The sequence below is a fragment of the Hemiscyllium ocellatum genome, chromosome 26 (genome assembly GCF_020745735.1).
Source record: "Hemiscyllium ocellatum isolate sHemOce1 chromosome 26, sHemOce1.pat.X.cur, whole genome shotgun sequence".
In the NCBI taxonomy this organism is placed as follows: Eukaryota; Metazoa; Chordata; class Chondrichthyes; order Orectolobiformes; family Hemiscylliidae; genus Hemiscyllium; species Hemiscyllium ocellatum.
The window spans coordinates 11,957,049-11,974,428 of record NC_083426.1 but is presented as its reverse complement, the minus strand read 5'-3'; the positions used below and the strand labels follow the sequence as shown (position 1 = coordinate 11,974,428).

General features: G+C 41.2%; 1 protein-coding gene across 1 annotated transcript in view; it reads right to left on the bottom strand.

Moving 5' to 3' along the window:
• The window catches only part of LOC132828147 (guanine nucleotide-binding protein G(t) subunit alpha-2), a 62,177-nt gene that overhangs the window by 9,561 nt on the left and 35,236 nt on the right, over positions 1–17,380 (bottom strand). The window contains exons 5-6 of the mRNA XM_060845071.1: positions 10,297–10,425; positions 8,807–8,936 (exon numbers count right to left, since the gene is read on the bottom strand). Of these exons, the coding sequence (XP_060701054.1) occupies positions 8,807–8,936; positions 10,297–10,425 (259 nt within the window). The remainder of the gene's footprint in view (positions 1–8,806; positions 8,937–10,296; positions 10,426–17,380) is intronic.

The following is a 17,380-nucleotide window of genomic DNA, read 5'->3' as shown; positions in this document are numbered from 1 at the left end:
GAAATCCAATTCTTTGATAGAGTTAAATACATTTAATTCTATTACATGTCCTCTTCTCTGCCTAGATGATGTCAAGCTTCTGGAGTATTGTTGGAACCGTGCTTACCTAGATAAATGGGGAGTAGTTCATCACACCCCTGACTTGTGCCTTGTAAGTAGTGGACAGTCTTTGTGGAGTCAGGAGGTCAGTTACTTGCTGCAGTATTCTGAGACTCTGACCTGCTCTTGTAGCCACTGTGTGTGTGTGTGTATGTGTGTTTTTTGCATACATTGCAGTTGAGTTTCTAGTCAATGATAATGCCCCTGGACATTGATAGTGGGAGATTTAGTGATGATAACACCATTAAATGTCAAGGGGTGGTTATTTTGTCTCTTTTTGGAGATGGATATTATCTGGCATTTGCATGGTGCAAACTTTACTTTCCATTTGTCAGCCCAAACCTGGATATTGCCCAGGTGATGTTGCATTCGAATATGGACTGCTTCAGTATCTGAGGAGTCACAAATGGTGCAGAACATTGTGTGAACATCGGTGAGCATCCCCACTTCTGACTTTATAATGGACCGAATGTCATTGATGAAGCAGCTGAAGATGATTGGATCTAGGACTCTACCCTGAGCCACTCCTGAAGAAATATTTTGGAACTGAGATGACTGAACTCCAACAATCACAACCATCTCCCTGTGTGCCAGATATCATTCAAACCAACGGACAATTTGCCCACTGATTCCAGTTTTACTAAGGCTCCTTAATGCCACACTTAGTCGAAGGCAGCCTTGATGTCAAGGGCTTTCACTCTCACCTCCCCACTGAAATTCAAATCTTTTGTCCATATTTGAACCAGGGTTGTCATGGGAGCAGGAGCTGAGTGGCCCTGGTGGAACCCAAAAAGGGCATTAGTGAGCAGGTTATTGCTCTGCAGGTGCTGCTTGATAGCACTGTTGATGAATACTTTCCATCACTTTATTGATGGTCAAGAGTGGACTGGGAAATTTTCCTGGACAGTTTTCTGTATCGTCAGGTAAATGCCTGTGCTATAGCTGTGCTGAAACAGCTTTGCTAGGGAATGTAGCAAGGTTTGGAGCACAAGTCTTCAATATTATTGCCGGAATGTTGCATAGCCTTTGCAGTTTCTAGTGCCTCCAACCGTTTCTTGATATCACATGGAGTGAATCAAATTGGCATCTTTGATGCTGGGGATCACTGGATGAAGTTTAGCCAAGTTCCTTTCTGACTCCTATATGAAATCAAGAATTCTTCAGGACCTTTGCCATGAGGTAGGGTTTGGAATTCAGGAGTCAAAACACATGATAGGTCGAACAATTTGGATGTGAACATAAGAGGTACAGTTAGTAAGTTTGTCGATGACACCAAAATTGGAGGTGTAGTGGACAGCGAAGAAGGTTACCTCAGAGTACAACAGGATCTTGGTCAGATGGACCAGTAGTCTGAAGAGTGCAGATGGAGTTTAATTTAGTTAAATGTGAGGTGCTGCATTTTGAAAAAGCAAGTCAGAGCAGACTTCTACACTTAATGGTAAGATCCTAGGAAATGTTGCTGAACAAAGAAACATCGGAGTATAGGTTCAGTGTTCCTTGACAGTAGAATCGCAGGTAGATAGGATAGTGAAGAAGGCATTTGGTATGCTTTCCTTTACTGGTCAGAGTATTGTGTACAGGAGTTGGGATGTCATGTTGCAGCTGTATAGGACGTTGGTTTGGTCAGTTTTGGCCGATTGCATGCACTTCTGGTCTCCTTCCTATTGGAAGGATGTTGTGGAACTTGAAAGGGTTCATGAAAGATCTACAAGGGTGTTGCCAGGGTTGGAGGATTTGAGCTATAAGGAGAGGCTCAATAAGATGGGTTTGTTTTCCCTGGAGCGTCAGAGGCTGAGGGGTGACCTCATATAGGTTCATAAAATCATGAGGGGCATGGATAGGATAAACAGACAAGGTATTTTCCCTGTGTTGGGAATCCAGAACTAAAGGGCATAGGTTCAGGGTGAGAGGAGAATCATATAAAAGGGACCTAAGAGGCAACCTTTTCATGCAGAGGGTGTTGCATGTATGGAATGAGTTGCCAAGAAAGTGGTGGAAGATATACAATTACAGCATTTAAAAGGCATCTGGATGGGTATATGAATAGGATGGGTTTAGAGGGATATGGGGCAAGTGCTGGCAAATGGGACTAGACTAGGTTAGGATATCTGATCGGCATGGACGAGTTGGATTGAAGTGTCTGTTTCTGTGCTGTACATCTCTATGACTCTATGATTCTATTAAGAATTAATAGGCAGGGAAACTCGAAGTGAGGGAGTTTAAAATAGATATCATTGGGATTAATTGTTGCTTAGGGTATTGAAGGAACGCAGCTCTTTCTGCAATGTAAAAGTATTGATTATTATCTACTTGACAGTCAATGACATTATCATTGTTGAGTCCTTGCAGTATTAACATCCTGAGAATTACCATTGACTAGAAACAGAACTGGACCAGCCATGAAAGTACTGTGGCTATAAGAGATGCCAGAGGTTAAGAGCTCTTAAGCTCAGCAACTCACCTTCCATCTCCCCACGTGCCTGGGTGCATGCAGCTTTGAATTCATTCACAAAACAGCATGCTTGAATGGGATGACATTCACTTCCTTCAACACTCACTCCCTTCATCACTGACACATGTTGGCAGCAGTTTGCATCCATTTACAAGGTGCACTAAAACAAGCTATTGAGGCTTCTTTGAGAGCCTCTGCAAAACCTCTGACCTCTGTGATGGAGAAGAACAAAGGCAGCAGATGCATGGGAGCACCACTCCTTGTAAGTGTCCCCCCAAGTCACACACAACCTGACTTAGACCTTTATTGCCATTCCTTCTTTCTCACTGCCTCATTCACGTCGGGCTCTCTCCCTAACAGCACAGTGGGTACCCTTACACCAAATGGACAGCAGTAGTTCAAGATGGCAGCCCTGCACCACTTCCTCAAGAGCAATTAGAAATGTCCTGGCTTAGCCAGTAACACCCACATCCCGTGACACTTTCAAAAGATACGCCCCAGACATCAGAGAAGGTAGAGTCTGAATCATAACAGGAAAATCAGTTCCCAATTAATCACACAATTTCTCCTCCATTTCTGCATTAGGTACTCTGTGGTTTTAATTCTCATGGATTTGCTGCTAATTATTAAACGTATCTTCTTTGAGTTGAATACATCTGCAATCCAACGTAAAGATGTCTTCTACATGTGATTTGACTTTGACATCAACAACTTTACTGGGACCCAATTTGCCTCAAATTAGATTAAATCTCCAAATGACAGAGAGGTGCAGCAACAACTTGCATTTGTATCATGTCTTTAAAGTATTTTGGGGAAAAGTAAATTGAACAAAATGAAACATGAGCCATATAAGGAGATATACAACAGGTGAAAACAGCTCAATCAAACTTTAAAGGAATGTCTTGGGGAGGAGGCAGAGAATTGGGAGGTTTGGGAATGAGAGAGGTTTTGAATTGCTGAATGTGGGACCCAGGCAACTGAAAGCTGTGCAGCCAACAATAAAATAATAAAAATAATTGGGAATTGAGAGCTAGTTTGGGAGCTTCACCACCAGGAGGGGAGAGAATTCTGAACATATGTGTGAGTCAGTTCTCTCAAGATAAGTCAAATAAAAACAAAATTTGCTGGAGAAATTCTGGCAGCATCGGTGGAGAGAGAAACAGAGTTAATGTTTGGAGTCCAGTGACTCTTTTTCAGAACTCAAAGAAGATGGATGAGTGGACTTGAACAGTTGACTCTACTTTCTCTCCACCGATGCTGCCAGACCAGCTGAATCTCTCCAGCAATCTTTGTGTTTGTTTCTTTCAGTGGTTTGTATTTCATCGTTCTTCAATTTATTCTCCTAATATTCAGCAGGAAATTCCTCGGAATGTTAATTATTCATCAGTGGTGTAGGTCATGAACTGAGATAAAGCTTTCCACAGATGTTTAATCAAAATTCAAATAATACATGTTGGACCAGCTTTTAATAGAACATTAATTTGCAATTTGACATGAAAGCAATTTCTGCCAAGCCAAAAACGTACAGATACTAAATGCCTGAATGCATGTTGCTGTCATTGAATATTCCCCATGCTTTGTTTTTGTGCCTGTCACATTTATTTTGAGTAGGTTTTCTTAATAACTGCTCAGTAATCAGCAGGGCCAATTTTATGAGACATCTGTCCTTGGTACATCAGTGGCTTTCACCTATACTGAAATTTAGCACAGTGACAGAGTGATTGTAATTTGATTGAATGTCTGATGGAATAAAATAAACTCTGAACTAATCCTTGCACATTCTACTCACAGTTCTTCTAGATGAAGCTCAAACAATTAACACAGCAATGATTGTACCTGAGACATAGATGCTTCATGACATTGCACCGAATGAACCTGAGATATAGCCATTTATTTGACATTACATTACATTAAATTCAGCACATTTCAGTCATAGGCAGAAAGGCACTAATGAAAATAGCTCAGGGGACCCGCTTTGAACTGACATCACTCAATTAGTATCCACTTTGGTCTCACTGAACCTCATCTCATTCAATTATTGTCTATACTCGAGTAATAGTCGATCTCATGTAAAAGTCTGGATTAGAGTGGTGCTGGAAAAGCACAGCAGGTCAGGCAGCATCCAAGGAGGAGGGAGCAGCCTGACCTGCTGTGCTTCTCTAGCACCACTCTAATCCAGACTCGGGTTTCCAGCATCTGCAGTCCTTGTTTTTACCTAGGTGATCTCATGTAAAAGTCAGCCACCTGCACCCCCCCCCCCCATTTTTGGCCAAAAAATCTGGAATTTTCCATATATCTTATGTAAAAGTCGACACTAGGTCTTCACAGATAACAGGTCAATATTTGTGAGTCTAGGTAATATCCTGTACATAAATGTTACAATGACGAAATTAAGTTTTTTTTGTGCTATTATGTGGTTTGATGTCCAGTTCACACCAATTCAATACAAGAGTCAGGTGAGGTTTTGAAATTTCTTCATCATTTTGTGTAAAAATGCCCTCCAGAAAAAAACAAAGAATATATAGCAGTGTTTAAACTGAAAGGTATTGAAGTTGCAGAGAAGACAAATAACTTTGTAGCAGCAAAAGAATTTTGTGTTTCGGAGAAACTTTTGAGAGACTGGAGAAAGACATGGAACCAACTTTAGACAATGCCAAAACGAAAGTCTGCCAACAGAGATAAACTTAGCATGCGGCCACAATTGAAAATGACAGTTGAAAATTGTCACAATGGAAAATGTGTTAGTCATGAAGCCACCTGAGTCCATGCACAAAAAGAGTCAAAGAAGGATGGAATTTTGGATTTTAAGATGTGCTGGATGGGGCACAAGTTTCATAAAACTTCTTAGTACTTTGGCAGAGAACTAAGATTACACAAAAGCTGCCTGCTCAAACAGAAGATAAGATATTACTGTTTCACCAGTTTGTAATCAAAAATCAGCAGAAGGAAGGCTACAAGTTATCTTGCACTGGAAACATGGACGAAATGCTTATTATTTTAGTCATACCAGAGAATCCAACTGTGAACGAAAAGGCAAAAAATAAACAGTATTGGTGAGAACCACTGGCTATGAGAAAAGTAGGTTTGCTTTAGTTCTTTCTTGCATGGCTGATGGCACTAAGTTAAAATCAATGGCTGTTTTTAAAAGAAAAGCTTTGCCAAAGGAGAAATTTCAAAAGGAATTGTTGTCCATATACATCCACAAAGCTGGATGGGTGAAGGTGGGTATAGAAAATGGATAAAGGAAGTTTGGAACTTACAACTTGGAGGACTACACAAGGTAAAGTTTGCTCGTCTGGAACAAGTTTACATCACATCGAATGAAGAATGTTATTGCTAACATCCGATCAAATAACAGCAGCGTAGCTGTAATTCCCTGCAGACTTCCAAGTATTTTGCAACCAGCAGATGTTGGTATTGATCAACCATTTAAGGATATGATGAGAATGAAGTGGAACAACTGGATGCATGATGGAGAAAAAAGCATAACAAATGGAGGCAGTATGTGAGTTCCATCACTGCCATGGTCTGTGAATGGATTGTTAATTCATGAAAGGAAATAGAAGCTGACACTATTTTCAAAACATTCCTGAAATGTGGAATTTCAAATGCATTGGACGGTACAGAAGCCGATTATCTACGGATAACATAGATGAAGAAGAAGAAGTGAATGATGTGCTACGTTTAACTACAGACAGTGAAGATGAAGATGATCCATATGAAGATATCATTCTTCCTGATGATTATGAAGCTTTTTCCAGTGCTGAAGATGTTGAACAGTGTGATTTTGCAGGAGTTGAATGAACTTTTGTACCTGATGTTTAATTTAAGATGTAACATATACCAGTAATTGTGATTTAAAGCCATATTATACTTGTATTTCACTTTTTGTATATATAAATAGAAGCTTACCACTTTTTTTTTGTTTCTGTTGTCTTTATCCTGTGATTACCATAATTTGTTGTGCTTTTTTTTCCTTTATTTGTTTAGAGATCAATTGGGCTTCTGAGAATGATACGGTATGACGTTTATCAGGTATGAATTTCAGCCTCTCAAAAGTAGTATCCATGTAATAGTTGACCCCATAAATTTAACCTTAAAAAGTAGTCTGAAAAATTGGACTGCTACTTGAGTATTATGTGGTACATTCTCTAGAAAATGCATGTCCTTGCAAATATATCCTTTCTTGTATTTCAATATGCTGTCATTTGTTAAAATGATCTGAATTTTAGAATCTTATAGCACAGAAAGTGGCTATAGCTTTTTGTATTCTCTTGCGAGATGTGAATGTTGCTGGCTGACAGAATTTATTGCCTGTCCCCAGTTGCCCTTGAGAGGATGGTTTTGAGATGCTTCTTGAACCGCTGCAGTCCATGTGCTATAGGTTGACATACAATGCCCTTAGGGAAGGAATTCCAGGATTTTGACCCAGTGGCAGTGAAGGAACAGTGATATATTTCCAAGTCAGGATGGGGAGTGGCTTGGAGAAGAACCTGCAGGTCATGGTGTTCCCATGAATCTACTGCACATGTCCTTCAGGGTGGAGGTTCTCATGGATTTGGAAGTCCTGTCTAAGGAACATTGGTGAATTTCCACAGTGCATCTTATAGATATTGCACACTGCTGCTACTGAGCATTGGTGATGGAGGGAGTGGATGCTTGTGGATGCTGTGTCAGTCAAGTGGGCTGCTTTGTCCTGGATGATGTCAAGCTTCTGAATGTTGTTGGAGCTGCACCCATCCAGGCAAGTGGGGAGTATTCCATCACACTCCCGACTTGTAGATTTTGGATGGTGGCCAGATTTTGGGGTAAGGAGGTGAGTTATTCCCTGCAATATTCCTAGCCTCTGGCTGGTTGTCATTATATCTATACAGCAAGTCTAGGTCAGTTTCTGCTGAATCATAGCCACGCATGTTCATAGTGGGGGCATTCAATGATGATAACACCATTGAATATCAAAGGATGGTGTTTAGATTGTCTTTAATTGGAGATGCCTTGTAATTGTGATGCGAATGTTACTTATTACCTGTCAGTCCAAGTCTGAGTATTATCCAGGTCTTGTTGTATTTGAGCATGGACTACATCAGTATCTGAGGAGTCATGAATGGTGCTGAGCATTGTAATATCTTGTGGTGATTCTGTTCGCCGAGCGTGAAGCGCTTCTGTGATCTTTCGTCCACCATTTGTAGTGGTTTGAATCTGCCGCTTCCGGTTGTCAGTTCCAGCTGTCCGCTGCAGTGGCTGGTATATTGGGTCCAGGTCGATGTGCTTATTGATTGAATCTGTGGATGAGTGCCATGCCTCTAGGAATTCCCTGGCTGTTCTCTGTTTGGCTTGTCCTATAATAGTAGTATTGTCCCAGTCGAATTCAAGTTGCTTGTCATCTGCGTGTATGGCTACCAAGGATAGCTGGTCGTGTCGTTTCGTGGCTAGTTGGTGTTCATGGATGCGGATCATTAGCTGTCTTCCTGTTTGTCCTATGAAGTGTTTTGTGCAGTCCTTGCATAGGATTTTGTACACTACATTGGTTTTGTTCATGCTGGGTATCGGGTCCTTCGTTCTGGTGAGTTGTTGTCTGAGAGTGGTTGTTGGTTTGTGTGCTGTTATGAGTCCTAGTGGTCACAGCAGTCTGGCTGTCAGTTCAGAATACTCTTGATGTAGGACATAGGACAAACAGGAAGACAGCTAACAATCCGCATCCATGAACACCAACTAGCCACGAAACGACACGACCAGCTATCCTTAGTAGCCACACACGCAGATGACAAGCAACATGAATTTGACTGGGACAATACTACTATTATAGGACAAGTCAAACAGAAACAGCCAGGGAATTCCTAGAGGCATGGCACTCATCCACAGATTCAATCAATAAGCACATCGACCTGGACCCAATATATCGACCACTGCAACGGACAGCTGGAACTGACAACCGGAAGCAGCACGTTTCCGGTTAGGGGATGAAACGTCTGCAACACAAATTCCCAGCTCAGTGAACAGAACCACAACAACGAGCACCCAAGCTACAAATCTTCTCATAAACTTTGAATTGTAATATCTTGGCAAACGTCCCCATTTCTGACCTTCTGATGGAAGAAAGATATTTTGCCAGTTCTTTTGCCCAATAAATCCACCTGAGACTTCTCGGCTTCTCTTATGAGGATTTCAAAATGTTAGGGTACTACACGAGAGATTTTAAATCCTCCTATTTTTGTTTTAAACTATCCCATGGGATTGATTTTGACAATTACATACCACTTCATCGTCCTCGACCAGCACCATGTCATATGCACTAAGAGCACCACAGAAAATAATGCAGGTAACTCCTTCAAAACAGTGGATCCATTTCTTCCGCTCTGACCTCTGTCCACCAACATCGAACATTCTGAGGTTTGAGCAGAAATTAATACATTAGCCGCTTCACCGTTTTAAGAGCCTAAGAAGGAATGTCACTTCATAATTGTGCTGAACCTGCATGGAATTGAACCCGCGGAATGGAAATGTACTTTTTTGATATTACCCAACAAAATATTTTGTTTCAGTTAAAGTACAGACTCATTGTGTTGTGGAAGCATGCCATTCAGCCCATCAAATCCACACTAATCCTCCAAAGAGCAAGCCACCCATCCCCTTATCCGTGTGACCCTACATTTCCCATGGCTAATTCACCTAGCTTGCACATTCCTGGAAACTATGGGCAATTTAGCATGGCCAATCCACCTACCCTGTACATCTGTGGACTGTGGGAGGAAACCAGAGGACCTGGTAGAAATCCACACAGGCACGGGGAGAATGTATGGAACTTACATGGACAGTCACCCATGGTAGGAATCCAATCCAAGTCCACAGTGCTCTGAGGTGGCAGTGCTAACCTCAGCCACCATGCTGCCCTTGTAGTTGTTTATTTTTCTTAAACTTTAATTGAATGTTTTGTATAAAAGAAAACTTTTGGCCCTTTTTTGGGATCCTTGTCAAATTAGTGAAACTGTAGGTCAGATGTTAGCCATTAGATGTTCTCATTTGGGACCTTGGCATCAACCCAGTCCAGATTGATGAGACTGATGTCTTGTACACTCACCATAAGGGCCTTAGGTGAAATTGTTTTGGTTACATCAGTTTGGTACCTAAATGAGTCTGAACTTAGTAGTATCCTCATTGACAATCACATTCAGGAGGGGCCATAGAATGGTCAACATGAAAAGGATCAAATCAAGTGTTTGTCTTATTTAAGCTGAGGTTTGTTGGACATCACTTGTGGGGAGGCTTACTGTGTTACTGTGTTACAGCAGGCATGGGGTTGCTTACTGCTAGCATGAGGTTCCAGCTGCAGATACATTTCAATTCTCTGGCACTAGCACCCTTCAACTTGATGAAAATAAATTGTTTTTAAAGTGTACATCTTATACAGCTATCCAGACAATGAACCCCATAGGCTTTCAAGATTCACACCATCCAAAAATATTTTATAAAGTGTAAGTCTAATTTTGTGTTTAAATTAAATACACAGAGCAAGGAGAGTTATGCAAATAATTCTAATTTCTGAATTTTTTTACAAAATCCTACAAATTTAGGAAGCCATAAGATATGAAACAATGAGCCACGGTAGAATGCTTAAACTCAATAAAGGTCTCAGTTGATTTAATGAGTCTGGGCAACATTGCTTGGTGGGCGTGGTACTACAACTCACAATTGCAATCACATTACAGGAGATGTAGGCTAAATTCTAAGACAATGCAGCTGTTTACCTGAAGTGCAGGTCCTGACAGGAAAACTGCTCTTCAATAATACCTGTGGTCTTAACTCTGGACCTCAAGACATCTTGCTCATTTGGAATGTAACCAGCAGCAGTGATTCTGTCCAGGTTATTCAAGTAGCTGACAGAGAGAACAGAATCACATTCCTATACAATCTCGATTCATAACTGCTCACTGTATAGTTAAAACCAAATGCTTTAATAATAATCAAATAAAGGCAAAATACAGCAGATGTTGGAAAACTGAAACAAACACAAACAACATTGGAGAAACTCAACAGGCCTGGCAGCATGTACGGAGAGAAAACAGTTAATTTTTCTAACTGGCATGACTTCTTCAGAGATGCTGTTAGGCCTGCTGAGACCCTATGTTTGCTCTAACAATACCACTCCTGATTCTGAAGGTGTAACAACTGGTGCAAAACCTGTTGAGAAATATCGTCATCTTCAAATGCGATGGGGACTCAGTGTGATAGATTTCCGCTGATTTCAGCACATCACGTCCTGTAAAATGGTGGGCATGGGATATGACTAACAGAAGAGTTGGTTGTATTGCCTTACTCTTCTACATCCTATGCTTTTATGTCACTTTTTCGTGAACGTTGCTCAAAGGTCAACTGCATTGCAGTGTCAGCATTCTTATCCAGAATCAGAAACCTGAACTTCAGTGACTGGAGCACCCACTGTAGACTGAGACTCCAGTATTGTAGTGAAGCAGTATAGCTGCCAGCACGACCTTCTGGGTGAGAATTCAAGTGCTATTCCATCTTTACAGGTTAATGTAAAACATACCTAACAAGGGGTTGGTTCTCCTAGCATTCCTGCTAATGTCGATCCTTCAACTAGCATCAGAAAAGAAAAAGATTATCTGACTATTTATCTCACATTGCTGTTTGTGGAACCATATTGTGAACAAATTCACTGCAATATTTTCTTGTATCAGAACAGTTACGCTGTTTCAGAAGTATTTAAGTGGCTGTAAAGTGCTTTGGGACATCTTAAGGTTTATTTTAATTTACTTGTGGGAGATGGAGATTATTGGTTGGGCCAGCATTTATTGCCTGCCCCTTGTTGCCCTTGAGAAGGTGTGATGAGGTACCTACTTAAATCACTGAAGTCCACATGTTTCATGTAAGCCCCATAATATCCTGATGGAGGGAATTCCAGGATTTTCACCCAGCGACAGCGCAGGAACAGAGATGCATTTCCACATTAGGATGGTGAGTGGTTTGGAAAGGAACTTAGAGTTGGTGATGTCCTCATACATCTACTGCCCTTATCCCTCTAAATGGTAGTAGTTGTGTGTTTGGAAGGTGCTGTCTAAAGTCTTACAGTGAATTTCTGCAGTGTATCTTGTAGATGGTACACATTGCTGCTGAGTGTCAATGGTGGAGGGAGTGGATGTTTGTGCCAATCAAGCGGGCTGCTTTGTCCTGGATGATGTCAAACTGCTGGAGTATTGCTGGAGCTGCCCACATTCTAACAAAAGGGAGTATTCTATCACACTTCTGACTTGTGCCCGATAGATGATGGATATACTTGAGGTTATGAAACGTAGTATGGCAATCAATGTTCTTTCTTAATGCACAATAACCTATTTTAATTCTCTGACAGAATGAATTTTCCCAAAGCACAGAAATGTAAAACACCTCCAGTTTGGGAATTGAAACTAATTATCTTTTAAGTTAACATCATTCAAAAGTGATTATATTATTACTACCAGCACATGAGTGAAATATTGTGAAAAAAAATTGTTAAAATTTAAAAAGGTGAACAATTAGAAGTAATTTAAAGGAAGTGATTAAACCTGAGCTCATTAGAGTATATACGTTATCCTCAAGTGAATTATATCATCGCAAGAAGATGATTCCAGATATTAGATATGGGGGAGAGCATGATTAGTTGAACCAAGATCAGGAGGATACTTCAATGTAAAAACAAAAATGTTTTTAAAGTTAAGAAGAACATTGACAAAATTAATCTAAATTTGTAACTGTTGAATGTTTCCAAAACCATGTGACGTATGTTAAAATAAGGAAGTAAGAATTAGATACAGCAGTCAAAAAGAATGTTTTCAAAGAAGAAAGTAGTTGCAAACTCAGTTTCCAATAAGGCAATTGAAGGAGATAGTTTTCATTATGTTCATGAATTATCAGATATATTGAAGAATCAGAAAGGATTGAAAGATTGAAGGAGGTGGCTAATACCACTCTTTAATGAAAAAGGGCCTGGTGCTTTTGTGCTGAATGTCATCTTCCAGATCATGAAATAAATGTATTCGTCAAACTTCTCAAAGGCAATTAGAGCTGGGCAATAATTGAAGCTTAACCAGTGATGTCCGCATCTCATGAGCGATCAATAAAAACTTATGATTCCACAGTTAAACGTAATAACAGGTGCTAAAAACAAAGAGAATCATTCCACTTAAGCAAAGATCTTATAACTTTAAGACATAAATTTGAGAGAAAAGGTTACATTAACAAGAAAAAGTCACATTGCGTACAATAACACTAACTGGCAGTCTATTTCCTACTCTGACGTGAGTACATCCTCAATATTGTTACACTGTAAAAAGGAAACCACATGAGTTCCGACTATGAAATGATGTTTACACAACTCATGCTCAATTAAGCCTTATGTGCTTACAACATCGTCCCTTGGGTGCTATGCATTTGGGTTCACTTGCTTAAGTAAGCAACGCCTAAGTGCATATTGCAGCACACTGCTATTAGGAGAGGTATTGCACTTCAGACATTTAGCTGTGCTACTGCAAAAGTCATTATGATCAGTGACCTGATCCTGTCACTATGGAATAAAAAAACTTAGTCTGAAAAGAATTTCCAAAACAATGCCAATCAACTTTCAAGAGCTGATTGGAGGCAGATGTTCGCAGGTAAAGGGACGGCTGGAAAATGGGAAGCCTTCAGAAATGAGATAATAAGAATCCAGAGAAAGTATATTCCTGTCAGGGTGAAAGGGAATGCTGGATGACTAAAGAAATTGAGGGTTTGGTTAAGAAAAAGAAAGAAGCATATGTAAGGTATAGACAGGATAGATTGAGTGAATCCTTAGAAGAGTATAAAGGCAGAAGGAGTATACTTAAGAGGGAAATCAGGAGGGCAAAAAGGGGACATGAGATTGCTTTGGCAAATAGAATTAAGGAGAATCCAAAGGGTTTTTACAAATATATTAAGGACAAAAGGGTAACTAGGGAGAGAATAGGGCCCTCAAAGTTCAGCAAGGTGGCCTTTGCGTGGAGCCACAGAAAATGGGGGAGATACTAAATGACTATTTTGCATCAGTATTTACTGTGGAAAAGGATATGGAAGATATAGACTGTAGGGAAATAAATGGTGACATCTTGCAAAATGTCCAGATTACAGAGGAGGAAGTGTGGGATACCTTGAAACGGTTAAAGGTGGATAAATCCCCAGGACCTGATCAGGTGTACCTGAGAACTCTGTGGGAAGCTAGAGAAGTGATTGCTGGGCCTCTTGCTGAGATATTTGTATCATTGATAGTCACAGGTGAGGTGCTGGAAGACTGGAGGTTGGCAAACGTGGTGCCACTGTTTAAGAAGGGTGGTAAGGACAAGCCAGGGAACTATAGACCAGCCTGACCTTGGTGGTGGGCAAGTTGTTGGAGGGAATCCTGAAGGACAGGATGTACATATATTTGGAAAAGCAAGGACTGATTAGGGATAGTCAACATGGCTTTGTGCATGGGAAATCATATCTCACAAACTTGATTGAGTTTTTTGATGAAGTAACAAAGAAGATTGATGAGGGCAGAGCAGTAGATGTGATCTATATGGACTTCAGTAACGCATTCGACAAGGTTCCCCATGGGAGACTGATTAGCAATGTTAGGTCTCATGGAATACAGGGAGAACCAGCCATTTGGATACAGAACTGGCTCAAAGGTAGAAGACAGAGGGTGGTGGTGGAGGGTTGTTTTTCAGTCTGGAGGCCTGTGACCAGTGGAGTGCCAAAAGGATCGGGTCTGGGCCCTTTACTTTTTGTCATTTACTTAAATGATTTGGATGCGAGCATAAGAGGTACAGTTAATAAGTTTGCAGATGACACCAAAATTGGAGGTGTAGTGGGCAGTGAAGAGGGTTACCTCAGATTACAACAGGATCTGGACCAGATGGGCCAATGGGCTGAGAAGTGGCAGGTGGAGTTTAATACAGAGAAATGCGAAGTGCTGCATTTTGGGAAAGCAAATCTTAGCAGGACTTATACACTTAATGGTAAGGTCCTAGGGAGGGTTGCTGAACAAAGAGACCTTGGAGTGCAGGTTCATAGCTCTTTGAAAGTGGAGTCGCAGGTAGATAGGATAGTGAAGAAGGCGTTTGGTATGCTTTCCTTTATTGGTCAGAGTATTGAGTACAGGAGTTGGGAGGTCATGTTGTGGCTGTACAGGACATTGGTTAGGCCACTGTTGGAATATTGCCTGCAATTCTGGTCTCCTTCCTATGGGAAAGATGTTATGAAACTTGAAAGGGTTCAGAGAAGATTTACAAGGATGTTGCCAGGGTTGGAGGATCTGAGCTACAGGGAGAGACTGAACAGGCTGGGACTGTTTTCCCTGGAGCATCGGAGGCTGAGGGATGACCTTAAAGAGGTTTACAAAATTATGAGGAGCATGGATAGGATAAATAGGCAAAATCTTTTCCCTGGGGTTGGGGAGTCCAGGACTCGAGGGCATAGGTTTAGGGTGAGAGGGGAAAGATATAAAAGAGACCTAAGGGGCAACTTTTTTGCACAGAGGCTGGTACTATATGATATAAGCTTCCCAAGGATGCGGTGGAGGCTGGTACAATTGCAACATTGAAGAGCCATTTGGATGGGTATATGAATAGGAAGGGTTTGGATGGATATGGGCCGGGTGCTGGCAGGTGGGACTAGATTGAGTTGGGATATCTGCTCGGCATGAATGGTTTGGACCGAAGGCTCTGTTTCCATGCTGTACATTTCTATGACTCTTTTATGAAACGATGAATGAATACATTCTGCTATCCTTCAAACATCTGAAATGCTTACATTTATATCTCAAATATAGATTTAGAAATGCTAAGTGTAATGTGGCTAATCAAAATGGTTCAGTCAGGTTGGATTCAACTTATTCCATACTATCCTGGCAAATCCAATGTACCTCCCAAAGTTGGGATCAGCTATGCCTTCCCAAGCAATTGAGTTGGTTTATAAGGCTGAGCTCTACCTCTTGCACAATCAGATAAAATGTACGATGTGAGAGTCCTCACAAACAAGGAGTAGGCCATTCAGCCCCTCGAGCCTGCTCCAACATTCCGTAAGACTACGGCTGATCTGATTCTAACCTCAAATCCACATTCCTGGTGTAGTGATTGAAATGAAGTCAGCCAGATGGATCTCAGTGAGTATTAGTTCCCTGACTGGGGCTGTTAACTTGGGCCAATCAGGAAGCCTTGGCTGACAGATATAAACAGGATTCTCTTCACTGAAGAGAATCTGAGCTAGCTGGTCACAGTCCACATGTAAATAAACAGCGATTTGGTGATGGGATATTGGTCTATGTGCAGTGATTTCACCTGGCCATCCCAATTCCAGTATCTTGCTTAACAAGAACTCTGTAGGAAGTTAGGCAAGAGGATTGCTGGGTCCCTTGCTGAGATATTTGTATCATTGATCGTCACAGGTGAAGTGCAGGAAGACTGGAGGTTGGCTAACATGGTGCCTCTATTTAAGAAATGTGGCAAGGAAAAGCCAGGGAACTATAGACCGGTGAGCTTGACATTGGTGGTGGGCAAGTTGTTGGAGGGAATCCTGAAGGACAGGATGTACATGTATTTGGAAAGGCAAGGACTGATTAGGGATAGTCAACATGGCTTTGTGCATGGGAAATCATATCTCACAAACTTGATTGAGTTTTTTGATGAAGTAACAAAGAAGATTGATGAGGGCAGAGCAGTAGATGTGATCTATATGGACTTCAGTAACGCATTCGACAAGGTTCCCCATGGGAGACTGATTAGCAATGTTAGATCTCATGGAATACAGGGAGAACCAGCCATTTGGATACAGAACTGGCTCAAAGGTAGAAGACAGAGAGTGGTGGTGGAGGGTTGTTTTTCAGTCTGGAGGCCTGTGACCAGTGGAGTGCCAAAAGGATCGGGTCTGGGCCCTTTACTTTTTGTCATTTACTTAAATGATTTGGATGCGAGCATAAGAGGTACAGTTAATAAGTTTGCAGATGACACCAAAACTGGAGGTGTAGTGGGCAGTGAAGAGGGTTACCTCAGATTACAACAGGATCTGGACCAGATGGGCCAATGGGCTGAGAAGTGGCAGGTGGAGTTTAATACAGAGAAGGCAAGGATTGATTATGGATAGTCACAATGCCTTTGTGCTTGGTGAAACATGTCACAGGAATTTGATTGAGTTTTTCGAAGAAGTAACCAAGAGGATTGATGAGGGCAACAAGGTAGACGTGATCTATATGGACTTCAGTAATGTCTACAAAAAGGTTCCACATGGGAGATTGGATAGCAAGGTTAGATCTCAAGGGATACAGGGAGAACTATCCATATGGATATAGAACTGGCTAAAAGGTAGAAGATGGAAGGTGGTGGTGGAGGGTTGCTTTTCAGACTGGAGGCCTGTGACCAGTGGTATGCCACAAGGTTTTGTGCTGGGTCCATTGCTTTTCATCATTTCTATAAATTCTTTGGATATGAATGTAGGAGGTATTGTTAGTAAGTTTGCAGATGATACTAAAATTGGAGATGTAGTGGACAGCAAAGAAGATTATCTCAGAGTACAATGATCAGATGGCCCAATGGGCTGAGGAGTGGCAGATGGAATTTAATTTAGATAAATATGAGGTGCTACATTTTGGAAAAGCAAACCAGAGCAGGACTTCTACATTTAATGGTAAGGTCCTAGGGAGTGTTGCTGAAAAAAGAGACCTTGGAGTTGGGAGGTCATGTCGCAGCTGTACAGGACATTGATTTGGCCGCTTTTGGAATATTGCATGCAATTCTGGTTTCCTTCCTTGAAACAGTTCAGAAAAGGTTTACAAGGATGTTGTCAGAG